The sequence below is a fragment of the Orycteropus afer genome, unplaced genomic scaffold, assembly GCF_000298275.1.
Source record: "Orycteropus afer afer isolate SDZICR_OR568_19922 unplaced genomic scaffold, OryAfe1.0 scaffold00005, whole genome shotgun sequence".
Taxonomy (NCBI): Eukaryota; Metazoa; Chordata; class Mammalia; order Tubulidentata; family Orycteropodidae; genus Orycteropus; species Orycteropus afer.
In genome coordinates, this window is record NW_006921592.1 from 30,313,132 (window position 1) to 30,332,411 (window position 19,280).

Genomic DNA, 19,280 nt, shown 5'->3' on the forward strand with positions numbered 1-19,280 from the left:
GAGGAGTGGCTGGTGGATTTGAACCACCAGCCTTCTGGTTAGCAGTCAAGTGTCTTAGGCACTATGCTACCAGAGAAGACAATAATCCCAATAATCCACTGCCATTGGCTCAATTCCAGCTTAAAGCAACCCTGTGGAACAGAGTAGAACTACCCCATAGGCTTTCCAGGACTGAAATCTTTATGGAAGCGGAGTAACTCACGTTTCTCGCATGGAGTGGCTAGTGGTTTCAAATTGCCAACTTTTTGGTTAGCCGAGCACTTAACCACTGCACCACCAGGGCTGCTACACTCCTCCTAATATCCTTTATTTTGCTGAGCTAAGGTGTTCATCTACAAGGCAAGACATACTCATCCAAGATTTGGAAAACATGAAACAATCAGTAAGAAAAAATAAGTCATGCATTTGTCCAAACACCCAAAGGATCTAGTTGTGGTGTATTTAGTAACAGTCTTTGGTAGGCACACCTAACTGCTAGCTTATTTTTCCTGTATTTTTACTTAATTAAATTTATGGATCTAGGGTAGAACTGCTCAAACTGAAAAATCCCACTGCTGTCAAGTCTAGTCCAACTAATAGCAACCTCCGTTGGGTTTCTGAGATGGTAAATCTTTATAGAAGTAGACTGCCTAGTCTTGCTTCTTCAGAGTGGCTGGTGGGTTTGAACCACCAACCTTCTAGTTAGCAAGTCAGTTGTCTTAGGCACTGTGCTACCAGAGCTCCTTAGAACTTCTCAAGGCAGGGGAAAATTCTTGTGGTGAATTACAGGGTTATTCCCATCATAAGTAGTAATGATTCCTTATAAAATTTTTTGTTTCTAATTCCATCCGGATACAGTGAAAGGCAGGAACATCACCACCTTCCTATTACCATAGGAGCATTAGTGTGGCAAGTTCAGAAAGTATGGTGATGAGCTGGGTGCTAGAACACACACACACACACACACACACAACCATTTGCCAGTTCTTTATTGCCTGGTTTCTCTAGTTTTGGGTACATGGGTTCTTCAAGTGAGTGTTTTCAGCAAGAATCATGAGGTGATAAACATACCCTGAACCCCTGAATTTGTGACTTGCCATTTTCCTGCCTGTATCAGAAGTCCCCAGGTGATAACAATGCTTAAATGTTCACCTACAAACAAAAATTTGGTTCATATCCACCCATCTACTTTCAGATCTACTTCTGAAAAATCAGTCATTGAACATCCTACAGAACACAGTTCTACTCTGAAACACATGAAGTTACCATGAATCAGAATCTATTCATTGTTTGTTTTTGCCTTTATTCATGCAACACCTGTCATTTTCCCTGAAATTACCATAAGCTTCTGTATTGTCTTCTGGCAGATTTTGTTGTTGCAGAGGAAACATCTGATAACAGTCAGATTTTCATTACTTTATAGATAAGCTTCAAATCCCTGAGTGATGCAAACAGTTAAGCACTTGGCTACTAACCTAAAAGTTACAAGTTTGAATCTACCCTGAGGCACCTAGGATCTGCTACTGAAAGTCACAGCCATGAAAATGTTATGGAGCACAGTTCTGCTCAGACACATATGGGATCACCATGAGTCAGGGTCACTAGATGCCAACTGGTTATAGATCATCTCTTTGTCATCATTTTCCAGGCTGGGGGCTGTTATTTAAAACTGGCCATGATATGTTGAGATGCGGCTCACCTTCACAGATGTGCTCGGAATACAGCAAACCCCTTTGTCTTTGAGTATAGCTTCTGTTAGCAGTAATAATAATAACAATAATGAGTTGACCTTTAACTGGGCATTTTACTGGGCATTTAAGTGGGCATATAACTGAGAGAAGGTTAAAAATGCTAGTCTACATCCAGGTAATTTCTGGTCAAGTGGACGGTTTGAATTAGTTCCAAGATATGTCAGAGACTTCAGAGTCACTCCACAGTAGATCCAAGGGGTATCATATCCTCCAGCACTCACAGAAGCCTCGTTAACCTACCCAGTGGGCTTCCTCACTCCCATGTTGGTGCCCAAATAGTGTAGCCTTCTCTCTGACCAACATGTGGGGCTCTAGGGAAGAGAGTGGGTCTAGGATCTGCCAGGCCGGGGTATGTACCCTTGGAGCCGACCCAAGATAGGAACCCACCCTACCAAAAAAAAAAAACAACAACCTTGCAAGGAGCTAGGTTCCAGGGTTGGCATGTCCAAAGCCACAAGTTCATTTCAGACCTAAGTGTGGTCCACCAGATGATTCCAAGTTAAATAAACTGAGCTCCAGGAGTTTGTTCTGAGTCGTTATTTAGTGAGAACCTCAAAACGGGCATGCTTGGCAGAGCCCTGTTAACTGAGAATTGGGGGTTAATGTTGATCCCCTTTAGTCTCAGATTTGAGACCAACCTGAAAACCTGAGGAATGGAGCCGCTTCACTCAGCCCTCCCGTCCTCGCCTTGCTGCCAAAGGCAACTTAGCAGGATGTGCCTTCACTCTGCCGGAAGAGTGGTTGGCTTTGTCAGCAGTCATCTTCTGTTCAGCCTACATTTATTTTTATGTGAAATAGAAATCAGGAAAACACCAAAATTATTTTAAGCAAAATATCAAAATTGAAATAAACCAACATATGTCTGTGAAACATGTAAAACTCTCAATCAAAAATAAGTGCAACTTTCATAAATTTCTTAAAATACTCCAGCCTGCAAAATCTGGACAACTTAAATAGATGGAGTATTGCGTGTTGGATTGTTTGTTCTACTTAGTTCATCCTTTCTTCAAAGCTGAAAATTCAAATAGCAAGCACCTGGCCAGCTGTGAACCATACCCTTGCTAACCTGCCGTCCACCGTCTCTTGTCATAAGTGAAAGAACCAGCCAGGTTGATAACATTTCTTTCGAAAACTTTAAGTTATACCTGCTTGTTTCAGTTGCAAACCGTCTTGAATTTACCTACTTCCCATGCATTCTGTCCTGTATCTCCTCCCACACATACACCTACACTTCTCTCTAAGAAGTGAGGCTTCTTAATTGCTTTAAATGTATTATGCTTTGTTTCTGGTAGTTTTTCCCTATTTCCAAGTTTCTTCCAGTGGGAACTCAAATAGGATTAAAACTGGCTAAGTAAAATAAATATTCTAGGGTTTAGCACCAGAATTAAAAGATAAATCCCCATTTCACCTTGATGCTTCATTTACATGCTTTCTCTAACACATTTTTATTACTATTATTATTATTATTAGATTGTTACCTCATGGGTAGGAATCACTCTGACCCTAAAATAGTAGTTGACATTTCGCCCACAAAAGACAGTAAGTAAATATTCCCATCAATAAATATTATTGACAAGCCAATAAAGCATTTCTTGAAATCTTCAACATTTCATTTTCAATTCTTCTACTCATGAATTAGATGACAGAATTTCTTCTTTTTTTTAAATCTTACTTTATTTGGAAAGTGATTTAACATTAAATGAATTGTCTATCTTCTACTTAAGGAGGCTGGTGGTGTGGTGGTTGAAGTGGTCAGCTGCTAACTGAAAGGTTGGTGGTTTGAACTCACAAGTTCAAACTCTATGGAAGAAAATGTGGCAGTCTGCTTCTGTAAAGATGTCCAGCCTTGGAAACCCTACTGGGGAGTCTTACCCTGACCTATAGGGTTGCTGTGAGTTGGAATCGACTCTACAGCAGTGCGTTTGGGGTGGATCTTTCCCAAAACCCAAAATTAAACTCACTACACTCTAGTCGCCCAGACTTTCTTCCTCTGGTTGGAGTTGAACTTCCATTCCAGCCTTTTGATAAGCAGCCAAGCACATGAACTCTTTGCACTACTGGTCCTTTTTAGGAGTAGGGTAAAAAAACAAACAAACTATATCTCATTAAGCATGGCCACCACCCTCTATCTTAACAAAGTCACTCTTTTGGTTGTTGAAAACCTCTTGAAAATACAGTTAAGGAAGTATATCAGCACAAACGGCCAGCCGGCACACAGCTCTCTTCCTGGATCTCCAGTCCAGCTTTTCTGCCATACGTCACTCCAATTTTTCTTGTTAGTTTATTAGTTGTCAAAAAGTTTCTTCCTTCCTTGTTCCTTCAAATTAGACCAATTTGGAAATGGAAAAGTGTGTTAATTTTTAATAAATCTCTAAGACACACACTACTGTATTTTTATTAACTGATCCAGATGGCTCACAGCGAATTTTCTCTGACATAAGTAATCACAGAAATCAGTTTGGGACCCAAATCTGGTATGAAAAGTGGCATGTATATTCAAGGGAGAAATGCAGTTCACATAAACATACGAGTAATTTTAGAAGCAATGTTTGTTGCTGTGTGGATTTCATTGTACTTTATTGTTTTCAGCTAAATTAAATTAAGGACTTTTTCTCCCCCCTACCCCCAGACTCAAGCACTCAAGATCCTTTTCAACAACCAAAACTTGTTTTCTCTTTGCAGTTTGAAGGTTGCAAGAAGGCCTTTTCACGGCTCGAAAATCTCAAGATTCACTTGCGGAGTCACACGGGCGAGAAGCCGTACTTGTGCCAGCACCCAGGCTGCCAGAAGGCGTTCAGTAACTCCAGCGACCGCGCCAAACACCAGCGGACGCACCTGGACACTGTGAGAATGGCAGGAACTTTCCAGCTCTCAGCCCGACCCCCAGTGTGAGGAAGCACCCGTCCGATAGTGGGCCACTGAAGGCATTTGCTTTATGGGTTGCAGGTGACAGGGACAAGGCTGAAAGCAGCAGGAGCCCAGTCAAGAGCCAGAGGCACCCCAGCTGGCTGTTTCACTTTTCTGTAATGGAAGGCCATCCTAACTATTGCAACTGCCAGGGACAGAAGTACTACTTGGTCACCTCTGTGTATAAAGCAAGGAGTCCTGGTGGCACAGTGGTTAAAGCACTCACCTGGTAACCAAAAGGTCAGCAGTTCAAACCCACAAGCTATTCTGGGAGAAAGATAGGGCAATCTGCTTCTGTAAAGATTAACCAAACCAAAAAACCAAACTCACTGCTGTCGAATCGGATCCGACTCGTAGCGACCCCTCCTTGGGTTTGCAAGGCAGTATCTCTATGGAAGTAAGATTGCCCAGTCCCTTATGGGGCAGTTCTACTCTGTCCTGTGGGGTCTCTGAGTCAGAATCGACTCCATGGCAATGCGTGTGGTTTTGGTTTGGTGTATAGCGCAAAGGCTTTATGTACTTTTATACCTTTATATACATAGTGGCTGCCAACAGTGGACTCAAAGATAGCAAGGTTGTGAGGATGGCACAGGGTCAGGCAGTGTTTTGTTCTATTGTATACAGGGCCCTATGGGTCAGAACCGATTCGACAGCACCTAACAACAACATGGATTTATACGGGCTGTAACGTGTGGTTGTTAGGTAGCTTCAAGTCAATTCTGATTTGTAGCAACCGCATGTGGCAGAGTAGAACTGCCCCAAAGGCTTCCTAGGCTGTCATCTTTATAGGAGCAGATCACCTGGTCCTTTTCCTGTGGAGCAGCTGGGTGGGTTCAAACTGCCAACCTTCCAGTTAGCAGCTGAGCGCTTAACCATCTATACCACCAGGGCTCCTGAGCTGTAATATAGTAGATTTAAATACAGAGAATAATCATGAGAGATTAGGCATTAAAATACGTATTCATATATCAAGACTTGCTATACTAGACGGGTATTTTACACTATTATTGCTTGCTAGAAATAAGAAACTTTTTTTTCACCCCTTACCCTAGTTCTTGACATAAGAACTTTGCAGCTGGCATGGTTTTTGAGGGTGAATCTGGCTTTTTGCTTTAGAAACCACCTGGTATTTTTACCTGTAAGTGATATAAGAACAATCAGTGAATCCTTTCCCAGGGTTTGGGTTTCTCATGCTTCCAGTGTATCAGCAGCTATGTAACCTTTGACATAAACCCAATGAGACCCATTGCACGTCATCATGACACTCTTAACTGTCTTAATGCTGCAACGTTTTGCTCTTTTACAGATGTCTTTCTGGGCCTCTATATTTTATTTTTCTCAATTACATTGATAGGCCTCCTTTTGCCTTTCTTAGGCTGTCGTGCTATTTTTCTTGCATAGAGCCAGGTAGACCATGTGCAGCTTCACTTCACTGAGCAAAGCCACAAGGATAAATGTGTTATACACATCTCAGATCTCTCAGCCTGCATTCTTGCTAATTATGTATTCATGACAGTATTTTGTAGTGTTAATGATCTGAGATCTGTTACTAAATGACACCAGAACTGGAGTTTTGAAAAGATCTTGTTATTTCTAAATGCTTTCTCATCCACTTAAGATTCTTCTGATGTGATAGCTGACATATTTATTAAATTTTATGTTAGTCTCTATTATTCATATTAGGAGCCCTGGGGTGCAGCGGTTTAGTGCTCAGCTGCTAACCAAAAGGTTGGCAGTTCACACTCACCCAGTAGCTCCTCAGGAGACAGACGTGGCCATCTGCTCCTGTGAAGATGACAGCATGGAAACCCTCTGGGGTGGTTCTACTCTGTCCTATAGGATTGCGACGAGTCAGAATTAACCTCATGGTAATGGCTTCTTTATTAGTTAGATTGATAGAAATCATTTCAGCTCTTTGTCACAGTAACTTTCTAAACAGAATTATCTCACTGTATACATGAGTGTGATAGCTTCTAGAGATTTTGGTGTAGGATAGATCCTTTCTGCTCTTGCTGGATTAGATTTAGTGATGTTAGGAGCCACAGAATATTAGATGAATAAATTTGGTGAATAAGTGGATTCTTAAAAAGTAGAGATAGAATAAATTATGTTAAAAAGCCTTATTTTATTATGCCTAAAATGGTCTGGGTAGAATCCATTCAATTTTCCAGTTTGTCATGACAAAGTAGGTGAGCATTCATGAGACAAAATGGTCATGAGAAACTGCTTCCATTGTACCTGGTTATCTGTCACCTGAAAGAACTACTGTGAGGCTACATGTTAGGTTCCACAGTGTTGTTCATATGGAGCTAATTTTAACTAATCATTTTAGAATTAAAAAGAATTATCTGACTTTCAAACTTTTAAACAAATTTACCTAAGATAATAATTTTATGATCCAGTGTAATGTAATAGCTTTCAAAACTCAGCCAATTTTTGGAAAAAAAATTCTCTATGAAATCTTCTAAAACCATAATTTCTCTTTTAAGGTCCAGACCTCTTGTTTCATTTTTTAAATGATACTTAGCAAACTGCTAAGCTCCTTTCAAATCATATAGAAATTAAATACTTATCTTAAAAAGCAAACTGTACTTGCTTAAATAATTTATGATTTAAATTTAAGTCTGTGTTCTCTTTTATTGGCTATCCCTGAATGGCACAAACAGTTAAGAACTTGACTATTAACCAAAAGCTTAGCAGTTCAAACCCATCCAGAGGCACCTCAGAAGAAAGGCCTGGTTATCTGCTTCTGAACACCCTATGGAATGTAATTCTATTCTGCATATATAAGGTCACCAGGAATTGAAATTGACTAGTGGTGTAGTGCCTAAGGCGTTTGACTGCTAACCAGAAGGTTGGCGGTTCAAACCCACCAGACACTCCTCAGAAAGAAGGTTGGGCAATCTACTTCCATAGTGACACCACCTCAGAAACCCAAGGAGGGGTCACTATGAGTCGGGTCTGACTCCATGGCGCATAACAGCAACAACAACAACCATGGTTAAGTACTTAGTTGCTAACTGAAAGGTCAGCTGTTTGAGCCTACCAGCTGCTCTGTGGGAGAAAGATGTGGTAGTCTACTTACGTGAAGATGACAGCCTTGGAAACCCTATATGACAGTTCTGCTCTGTCCTATAAACCAAAAAAGCAAACTCACTGCTGCAAAGTTGAACCCGACTCATAGCAACCCCTCCTTGGGTTTCCGAGGTGGTATCACTACAGAAGTAGATTGCCCAACCTTCCTTCTGAGGAGTGGCTGGTAGGTTCGAACCACCAGCTTTCTGGTTAGCAGTCAAATGCCTTAGGCACTCTGCTACCACAGCTCCTACTCTGTCCTATAGAGTCACTATAAATCAGAATCAAGTTGAGAGCAATGGGCTTTAATCTGAAATACAATCACCTGTATACCAATGCTACTTGCACCATCCCCTGACGTTGCTCTGTTGGCACACTGGTCCCAGGTAGCTGACAGCAAGTGGAGGAGTGACGGCCAGTGGGGAGGAAGACTGAGTGTGCATGTTTTCTCCAAGACCATCTCAAAATCAAATACAAATAGTGTTGTAACTGTTGTTAGCTGCTGTCATGTCATCCCCTGACTCTTGGCAACCTCATGCACAACACAGACTATTGTGACCCACAGGGTTTTCACTGGTGATTTTTCACAAGTAGATTGCCAGGCCTTTCTTCCTAGTCCATCTTAGTCTGGAAACTCTGTTGAAACCTGCTCAGCAACTTGGCAACACGCAAGCCTTTACTGATGGGTGGTGGCTGCTCAGAAGGTACATTGGCTAGAAATCAAACCCAGGCCTTCTGTGTGGAAGGCAAGAATTCTACCATTGAAGAACCACTGCTTCAACAAATAATAATAATATTATTATTACAAATAATATTTCTTTTCTTTCAAATCCATACGATAGTGATCACAATAACAGTAATGGCACTGCTTAAGGCCTATTTACGTGCAACATCTCCTCTGATGCTCAAAACATGAGCTCACATGGTCACATGCAGCCATCTCAGATATTGGTCACTTACTCCCCTAACACAAGGACAGGCAAGGCAGGGAAGGCTTGTGTAGGAAAACCATGTAAACTCAGGAAAGATTCCCAGCTGAAAGGAAATCAGTACTCATCCAATACGAACTCATTGGCAAATGTCTTTAGCCTTAAAGTAAAAAACCATGAGGCACTGGGAGCCTGATTCATCCATGTTCATTCTTAGACCTCTAATATGTAACACAACCCCCAGCACATCATGGAAGCCTCAGAGCTGTTGGATAAATCAACCAATCAATCATCAATCAACAAACCAACCAGTAATCAGTTGCTGTTGAGGCAGCTGCAACTCATGGCAACACCATTTGTATCAGAGTAGAACTGTGTTCCATAAGGTTTTCAGTGGCAGATTTTTCGGATACAGATCACCAGGCCTTTCTTCTCAGGCTCCTCTGGGTGGATGCCAACCCTCAACCTCTTGGTTAGCAGCCAGGCACCTTAACCATTTGGAAGAAATACAGTTAATCATGTGCTTTCTCCCCTCGTCCACTCCTCCCCAGTTCCTGGAATAAACCAAAGATTTTGATGTATTTCATAACTGAAGAGCCATAGCCTCATACTGTTACTGTGAATTTTGTCGTGACCGTGGATGCTGAAATTTGCATAGCTGTGTGGTGCTCTCCTCCATTCATTGCTAATGTTCATGTGCCAAGAACCAGGGATGCAAAAGTAAAAGTAAAAGTAAAACCCAGCCTTAGGTTCACACCTCACACCTCTGGGACCCTAGGGGATTGGAGCAGCCAAAACTTGTGTCCTCATCCTGCCAAGGCTTACTGACATGACCCAGGCTTAACACCAGGCCTCCTCTGCAACTAATAACTATTACTAATGTTTCTCTGGCTGACTTCTCTTGTCTGTTGTTCAAAACCTACTGTTTCTGACTCACTTCACACTCATTTTCCCTTCTTAATTCTCTTTCTCTCCCTCTCTCTGAATCAGGTTTCTTCTGAAACACAGCCAGTCTTTTCTGGACTATTCTACAGCTTCTTTACCTGAACCCTTAAAGAATATGTGTTTACTAGTTTCTGACAGTACCAAAGATTGTTCTCAGGGGGAAGAACTGTAAGTATGACTGGAGATGCTTACTAACAATTTACACGTTAAAAAACACCACGGGAGTTAGCACACACTCTAACTCTTAGAGTGTACAGTCTCTTAAAATCATTGAAGATAGGCCATCTCTTTGTTTCTTGAACATTTATCCTCCTCTTGGCTGCGATGCAAAGCTGTTGGACTTTCTAATGAAAATGCATGAGTATTACCCAGAATTTTCCATTAATTCCTTGGTAACAGTTCACGCTCTGAAGTCAATAGTCTTTGAGTAAACCCTTCCCCCAGTTACCTTTATGATTTAACCACAGCTGTTTCTTTCTTTCTTTCTTTCTTATTTAGAAACCTTATGCTTGTCAAATTCCAGGATGCACCAAACGTTACACAGACCCAAGTTCCCTCAGAAAGCACGTGAAAGCACATTCTTCCAAAGATCAGCAAGCAAGGAAAAAGGTAATTTTAAAAGGGAATGTTCCAGCCAGGAGCACATGTTTAAATGGCTCTTGTGGTACTGGGAGCTTCTGCAGGACACGGGGCATTCTTATAGTTCTTACGATGCGACATGCTTTTGACTGTTGGAGCTGAAAAATCTTCCAGGAAGTATCAAGGCTGTGGCTAGCATTCCGAAAGTAGCCAGATAGGAGTCTTAGGGGTGGCTTGGATAATAGGAATGAGAGAAAAACTAGTGAAAAGTCACCTAAACTGGAAAGTAACAAAGTATGAAAATCCTGTCTAAATAGCTAAAGAAAACCAGCTTTTATGAAAATCTAATCTAAATAGCTAAAGAAAAGTGAATTGGCGTATACAACAACAACAACAACAACAACCCCTTTTTTCAAGATTAGTGCTTTTTCTTAACATAACAATTGGCTGAAATGATTTTACTTGTGATGAAAAAGGAAGATGAATCCTTAGATGAATAAATACAGCACATCCCTTACTAGAAGCTTAAAAAAACATGTTTCTTAGTAGGTTGTTATTTTTGTTAGTGGCCTTTGAGTCAGCTATGATTCATGGTGACCTTATGGACAACATAAGGAAGTGTTGGCCATTCCTTTGCCATCTTCACGATCACTGCCTTGTTTGAGTCTGTTGTTCTCAGCCATTGTGTAGTACCTCTGAACCCAGAGGACTCATTTTCCAGAGCTCTATAGAATAATGGTTTCTTGAAAGGTACTGTGTATGAAAATTTGAAAAAGAAATTGGGCCTGAAATCTCTTTGATATCAATAAAGGATTAAAGCATCTTTAGAAGTTCAAACAATCACTGTATCTCAGATGTGGTAGAAATGTTAAAGATCAGTCAACAGACCTATCTGACTGTTGGTCTCCTAGCCTCAATGAGATCTCCATTGAGTGGCTATGCTGTGCTTGAACTACAACCCCCCATCTCCACCCCCCCGCTCCAGAAATAGTGAGCTCACCACCTTTCAAGCCATTTGCTAATAAATCAATTTTGAATTTTTGGACCAACAAGTATCTTCTGACCATGGCAGAAAAGAAGTTGAGCTGCCCTTGGCTCTTTGAGTGTTAAGTTTGTGTCAAGATGGGTACTCGACTTGCTTTAGGATTCCTTATAAGAAATTTAAGGGCAGTTTGAGGTTCAACTTGTTTCAAGTGATTGAACCCCATGGCTAGCATTTCAGGTCACTGTGAGTTCTATTTAGAATTCTTGCATTCCTTCATGATTTATAGGGACTGAACACTTTCCCATTGGGAAATGGTCTCCAGTCTCTCTGTTATTTGAGTTGTTCTTTCTTGGGAGGTGTTAGTGCAGTGCTTGCTGAGGGCTCATATATGGAAAGAATTTGACCTCTTCCCTGTGAGGTAGAAAATGCCCAGTTAGGAAGATTTGAGCGATATTTTTAATTGCATACAAACTCTTTCGTGTAAATCGGTTTTTAGAGTTGCTTTTTTTTTTCCTCTGGAAATACAGTTAGATCTCTTTCTGTCTGATCTGTGTTCATTTTTTGTAGACTGGATCTACTCGTCTATTTTAGAAGAATCAAGGAGCTGCTAAGTGAATGATGTAAATAATTAAGTTGTAAGGGGAATATTTAATCTTCTTACAGTAACACACCATTGTTGCATTATTGTTGTCCTTAGTTGTCTTTGAGTTGTGGCCCTCTCATGACAACCTTCTGTACAACAGCAGGAGACATTCCTTGTGCTATCTTCATGACCATTAATTACTATGTGTGAGCCTGTTGCTGGGGCTGTTGGGTCAATCAATTCATGAAGGGTTTCCCTCATTTTCACTGATCCTCTGCTTTACCAAATGCGTCCTTTTCTAGTGATTGACTTTTCTTGATGACCTGTCCAAAGTAAATGAGCCAAACTGAATGTCATTATCCTAGTTTCTAAGGAACATTTTCCTTGTAATTGTTGCATACTTTTGAGGGTTTCAGCAGGACTGTTGTTCACTGTGTTTTTTGTCATTATGTTTGTGTATCTTATAAACTTGAAATAATAAATTGTGGATTTTTTTTTTTAAAAAAGAGACCCTCCTAGATATAAGTATTGTTTCCTTAAGTCTGACCCAGCCATGTCCCCAAGTTATGCCAAATGTGAGGTTTTACTTCAGTAACAAATCTATCAAAAGATTGAAGAACACTTTGATAGAGAGTAACAATTTTTGCAGACATGAAAGAATGGATGTCCCATATCTTGATAGGGAAGCAACAATCTGATATTTGATTTAAGAGTAACTTGGGTTGACTACACGTATAGAAACATAATATTTTCAGGAATTGTTACTGGCTCCACCTCTATATCAAGGAAGAATATTTTTGATTGTGTGAAAGATTCTCGATGCATATTTGAAAAAAGACAAGCAGATCTTGATATGACAAAACATGAATTCATAGATAATTTGCAGGCAACTTTCAAAAGGCAATCTAGACAACAAAGATATCCTTTTGAGGAGCAGTATTATCAACTAGTGTCAGCTACTGCAGTGCCCTCTCTTACTTTTGTCTTAACTGAAAGGAGGCATCATCTCTCATACGGCTTAGCTTTGGATGCTACTTTGGTTCCTGCAACTGATTGGGCTTTCATTGCCCAGCCTCAGTGACAAGTTCATGGGGTTTGCTTCTGAATTTTAACCTGCCTTTTGAACTGAAGATTTTAAAAATCCTTCATGAAACTGGAATGGGTTGATTTCTGAATATTCAAAGAATGAAACTTGCTTTATCCAACAACCAAAAAAAAAAAAAGGGGGGTGGGGAAATGCCACTCCCAGGAGAGGCAATGCTCATAAACCCCAAATCTGTTGATCTACATTTTCAAGTCTCATGCTGGTATATTTACATGGTGCAATGTTGTTACTAGACCTTGGAGAAATTCTAATTGCAAACTCACATCAGGCCTTGGTATTTGAAATATTTCCTGGCAGCCATAATAATAATAATAATAAAAAAAGTAAGAAACAATAAACCTTTTAAGGCAGAATTAAGATTATTTACGACTTTAATTAAAAATTGAAAACTGGCATCATTTCAAAAAAGCCTTTACAAAAAATGTGAATTCATCAAAAATAACCATAAAAATTCCAAGGTGATAAAGCCACAGTCGAGTAATGGTCCCAACGCTGGGGAATTGTTTTGTTGAAAAGAATAAGACCCTTTTCTGTCACACCCTATTAGTCATGGACTTATTTAATGTACCCTGCCTGCCTGCCTCTAATCCTCTTTTTAACCTCCCCTGGACACTAAATGACATTATTTTGGTCTTAACATTGCCAGCTTTATGAGACCTACTCTGAAGTTGGGTTCAGGGACGAGGTACCCTCAGCCATAGGACAACTGTGATTCAAGCAAGACAGAGATTTCACAAACAATGCCCTGGTCACAGACCTTTTGTCCTTTATCATGCCTGATGGATCACACTGAAAATCAAGAAAACCCGGTCCCATCAAGTCAATTCTGAATCATAGCAAGCCTGTAGGATAAAGTAGAACTGCCCCGTGGGTTTCCTAGGTTGTCATCTTTACAAGAACAGATTACCAGGTCTTTCTCCCGCTGAGCCACTGGTAGATTTGAACCACTGTACCACGTAGACTCCCTGAAAATCAAGAAGAACCTGAAATATCAGGGAAATATTATTGAAGCTGTGAAAAGAAAGAAGGGGGTGGGGAGTCTTGCAAAGGAATCAGGGTAATTTGGTTCATTGCATGCAGAACAAACTTTCCTCTTTGCATAATGCCTGCACACCCACACAGCCCATCAGTTGACGTACAGATATTTTCCATCTGATGCACTTTGCAGATCTTGAGTCCATTAAAGAGAGGGCCACACAGATAAGTGAGAAGCGTATGAGTACATGCCTCCAACTCTGTTCTACACTGAGAATAGAATTTATCCTGTAGAGCAAAAGGCAAAATCTGTCCTTCAATTGTGGCTGAGAATGAGTGGGTGAAATAAGAGAAAACAAAGGCAATACACCACTTGAAATTTCGCTCAAGGCTGTGAGCTTTGTCAGAATTTTTCATTTGCACCTCGGCAGCTCCAAAAACAAGAGTTTTCCTTCAAATCTACCATGCTATCAAAATGGACTTTTATAAAAGTGAACGCAAAGAGTGTTGGGCCAAAAGTTAGAGGCAACATGAATCTTCTGTCTATTTCACACTTCCACAAAGACTCTAGACTGGGTGTGATTTGTTCAATGTTTGCTAAACATTGACCTTTGACCCACCACAGGTGATGTCTTTCACTTTTGTGACCTCAGCACAGGCTGTTAGAGAACAAGCATCCCATTTTAAATGTGTGTGAATGCAAAAAATGCATGTATTTTATCTGCTTAGAGAAGTAGCTTTGGTTAGCTTTCTGGCTAAGGTAGAGCAGCTTATTTATTTAATGCCATTTTGTATAGAACTGGTAGCTCTTTGGAGTCCATTCAGAGTTGTCACCATGTATACTGTAAAATATTTCATTAAGTTTCACCTAAGGTCTCCTGAGGGGCAGTGGTGGTTCAATGATAGAAGTCTTGCTTTCCATGCGAGACTGAAGTCTGATGCCCAGCCAGTTGTACGTCATGCACAGCCACCACTCATTTTCCAGTGGAGGCTTGCAGGTTACTCTAATGCTGAAGAGGTTTCAGTGGAGCTTACAGACTAAGATAGACTAGGAAGAGGGGCCTGGTGATCTACTTTGGAAAATCTTTTCCATCATGGGCTACGTGGCAGGTGATGTGCATGAGTGAGCACACAATCACAGGTCTTCCCAGATTTGGACAGCACCCTTCATTTTTCCATTTTATTTCCCTAGGGAATAAGTTAATGATACAACAATAGTAATAGTACATATCACGGACAAATCCTTTCAAGATGAACTAGCTCCATCCTTTCCTCTCACATCTAAGCATCCATGTTGGAAGAGATAGCAGACTCATATGACAGAGTAGAACTGTTCCACAGGGTTTCCTAGGCTGTTATCTTTATGGGAGCAGATCATCAAGTTGTTCCCATGGAGCCACCGGGTGGGTTTGAACTGCCAACTTTTCAGTTATCAGCTGAGCATTTATCCGTTAATGCTGCCAGGGACCCAACACACCTAATAACATTGGACTGTAAGTCAGTGAGTGATGCCATCATAGGGGTGATGTTAAAACAGCCTTAATTTTTTCTTTTTTAAAATCAGTCACAAGTTTCTATAGTTTACTAACTGTTGGTGATAAATTACTTGTATCATAACTCACAACCATGGTGAGGAGACAGACTGGATTATTTCCCGAAGATCTGATACCTCTGTTGAAAGCAAGTAATTTCAGGGAAGGCTGTGAAAGGCTCTTTTGTAAGACAGCTAGTTTGGTTAAAAATGTTGTTGTTATTAGGTGCATTTCTTCTTGGTTAAAAATAGTGACACTAATTAATAATGAAATTTAAATGAAAAGCACATCATCTTACATTTAACCCTTTGCAATACCATGCTCATAGTGTTGAGAGTAGTTGCCTGGTAGCATCTATTGTGAGTTGGCTATGAGGCTAGCTATGCTTCCTACTGCATCTTGATGCTGCACGGTGAGAGAAGCCATGAGAGAGGAATTGTTAATTCACATTAGATTTTGTCAATGAGAGTGAACGTTTCTGTCCTTTATTCAGAGGTCAGGAGCACTGTCTGGTTGGTGCAGTGGTTAAGCACTGGACTACTGTCTGAAAGGCTGGTGGTTCAAACCCACCCAGAGGGGCTTTGGAAGAAAGGCCTGGCGATCTGCTTCCAGTGGGTCATAGCCTTGAAAACTCTGTGGAGCACAGTTCTTCTCTGCACACATGGGGCAGCCATCAGTCAGAATTGACTAGACAGCACCTAACACCACCACCATCTACTAGCATCTTTCAGATGGTGATTCTTGAAGTGTTTGTCCCCAGGGTATGTTCTTTAGAGCATACTCTCTAGGTTATTGTTAGTTATTTATAGTTTTTTACAGGCATGTATGTTTGAGAAACACTGGCTTAAACAATACTTAATAGTGTCCTTCCAGCAAGAATTCTACACACACACACACACCAGTTGCCACTGAGTCAGCTCCAAGTCCTGGCGATCCCTCCTGTGTCAAGGTAGAACTGTGCTCCACAGAGTTTACAGTGACTGATTTTTGGAAGCAGGTTCATCAGGTCTTTCTTCCTCATTTTACTTCTACTCTTCTAAATTTTTTAATTGGGACAGAAAGACAGGGGTGTTTGGCACTGCTCTGGCCAAGTAGGTGAGGAATGAGACCCTGTGGTAAGTGCTTTAATGAGCTATGTGAGTTGTACGGTACCTGGCACAGCCCTGATGGGAACAGTTCCCAGATAATGGCTTTTTTGATTGATTGACTGACAGACAGAAGCCTTCTAAGCTTCTCCTTCCTTTTCACTTATTATTTTGAGGTTTCTTGATGAGCATGATTTTGGAATGAAAGCACTTAGCTCAAACTCTCACTGCCTAAATATAGCGTTCCAGAATATCATGACACAGCTCACCCTATCCTTTCTAGAGCTTCTCTGCTTCCAGAGTGCCAGTGTCCCTCCTGTGATTCCTGCTCCCCCTGCTCATTTTCTCTTACCACCCTCAGTTTCAGGGGAGCTTTGTTTCTGATATCTATAGGCCATATTCGCCCATTAGTTTGTATCTTGGCTCTGTGAGTCATGAAGATAGCTTTTCAGAGTGACTAAACACAAGGCCTTGGAACCGCATGATGTGAAAACTTCATGGTGGATGCTGGGCAAGTGACTGTGTCTTGGACAAGTGTTTGGGTTGGATGCCAGGAGGTTAGGACTTATTTTAAGCAGTACCATGAATTGCTTCATGACTTAGCTTAGGTTACATTCCCTTGGTTTCCCATTTCCCCATCTTCTCAGCTAGTTTGAAAGGCCAACATGGGCCCCAGAGGTGGAAAGGGAGCTAGTTCCATAGAAAGCATTGTTAGACCATATGCCTGCCATCCATGGCCATCTCTTGTGGCTGACAACAGGAAAGCAGTGTCCTTGAAAATTTTTTCCTTCCTGAGAACTGTGTATTCTTGTAGGTGGAGTCATCCTCAGTGATTGCTAGAGCTAGTCTCTCTGGGTAATATGGATGCTCAGATGACAGTGTAGAAAAGGAAGAAGAAGCTGTGACACAAACCAGGAAGAACTAAAATCAGACTTGAGCTTGTGCTTTTTGGTCTATCAAGGGTTTATTCACTTGAGGCCCATGGAGCACAAGGATGTGCATGGGTAGGTGGACTTGAGGAAGCGTGTGAACTTCCAGAAATTATATGCAAACTGTATTTTTCTAGGGAGAGGCTCCATAGAGTTCAGTGACTCTCCAGTAAGACTCTTTGAACCCAAAGAAATGCAAGACTCATAGTGAAAACTTCATTTTAGTTATGATTCCTAAAAAAGACTTTCCCCAACTAAGAAGAACCTACCCCTCTCCTGCCTTAGAGGATTGAATCCAACTGATACAAAATTTCACATTTCAAATTATTTAGCCTTTCCTTAGATGTTAAGGAGCCTTGGTGGTACAATGTTAAGCATTTGACTGCTAACTGAAAATTTGGCGATTCAAACCCACCAACTACTCCACAGGAGAAAGACATGGCAATCTGTTTCCATAAAGATGACAGCCTAAGAAACTCTATGGGCGTAGTTCTACTCTGCCCTGTAGGGGTGCTGTGAGTCAGAATAGACTGCACGGTACACAACATCTAGACATTTACTACTGTATGTCTAATGTTTTACGGAGTACTCTGGTATACAAGAATGGTAAGATCTGCCCCTTTCCCTTGAGGCAATCAGAGATATAGACTGGATTTTGACAATAGGTGAGCTGGTTATATAGATGGTGAATTTGAAGTGCTGAGTAGAGAGCGACCAGAAGCAATTGTACCAGTTAGAACTGCATGTACTTTTCAAGATTGAATAGATGCCTCAACAAGGGTAGTGGTGCTTGGGATGAAAACAAGTGGACAGGAAATGTTGATAGATTGCATGCTGGGGTGAGGGAGGGAGAAAGTCAAGATGGCACCAGAGTTCCTAGATTCTGGAACTGGATGAAAAGTGAAACATAGGGAAGAAAGAGGAAGAGCATACTTCTAAACCCCAGGATGAATTTTCCTTGGAAAATCTATTTACCCACTGTATTGAGACTCAACCAGAGAAACAGAACCAGTAGGATACAGAGATAGAGACAAACCAGTTGCTGCTGAGTCATTGCCAACTCATGGCAATCCCATGTGTGTCAGAATAGAATGGTGTTCCACAGGGTTTTCAGTGGCTGAGAATTAGCAGGCTTTTCCTCTGTGGTACCTCTAGGTGGACTTGAACCTCTAACCTTCTGACAGCAGCTGAGCTTGTTAACCATTTGGTCCACCCAGGGAGTCCAGAGATAACTAGGTAAAGCTTTATTGCAAGGGCTTAATTTACACAATTCCTAAATCAGCAGGGAAATCCTTGAAAGCTGTCAAGGAGAGTAGTCTGGAAACTCCTGGGAAGGAGCTGAGACTGCAGTCCACAGGTTGAATACTTTCTGCCTCACAGAAATCTCAGTTCTGTTCTTAAAACCTTCCAAGGGTTTTGATAAGACCCACTCAGATTATCAAGCATTATCTTCTTTATTTAAAATCAGCTGATTGTAGACATTAATCACTCATGAGAATTACCTTCACAGCAACACCCAGATGAGTTATTTTATTGAATAACTGGGTATTATTGCCTAGCCACGTTGACACATAAACCAAGCCATCACACCCACACACACTCTACAATCTGTTATGTTAGATTTTAAATGAAGTTATTTATTTGAAGGTAATACTAGCACTGGGCTGCTAGCCCGGAAGATAGGTGGTTCAAATTCACCAGCAGCTCTGTAGCAGAAAGATGTGACATTCTGTTTTTGTAAGGATTTACAATCTTGGAAACTCTTACAGGGTAAGTTTTGCTCTATCCTGTAGGGTTGCTATGAGTTGGAATCGACTCGATAGCAGTAGGTAGTGTGTGGTGGACTAAACCAGAAAAAAAAAAAAAAAAAAACTCACTGCCATCGATTCAGATCCAACTCATAGCAACTGCTCTTTGGGTT

At 41.0% G+C, this 19,280-nt stretch overlaps 1 protein-coding gene across 1 annotated transcript in view; it reads left to right on the forward strand.

The window, feature by feature from the left end:
• GLIS3 (GLIS family zinc finger 3) overlaps positions 1–19,280 on the forward strand; it is a 650,925-nt gene that overhangs the window by 499,331 nt on the left and 132,314 nt on the right. The window contains exons 4-5 of the mRNA XM_007939384.2: positions 4,413–4,574; positions 10,085–10,195. Coding sequence (XP_007937575.1) covers positions 4,413–4,574; positions 10,085–10,195 — 273 coding nt within the window. The remainder of the gene's footprint in view (positions 1–4,412; positions 4,575–10,084; positions 10,196–19,280) is intronic.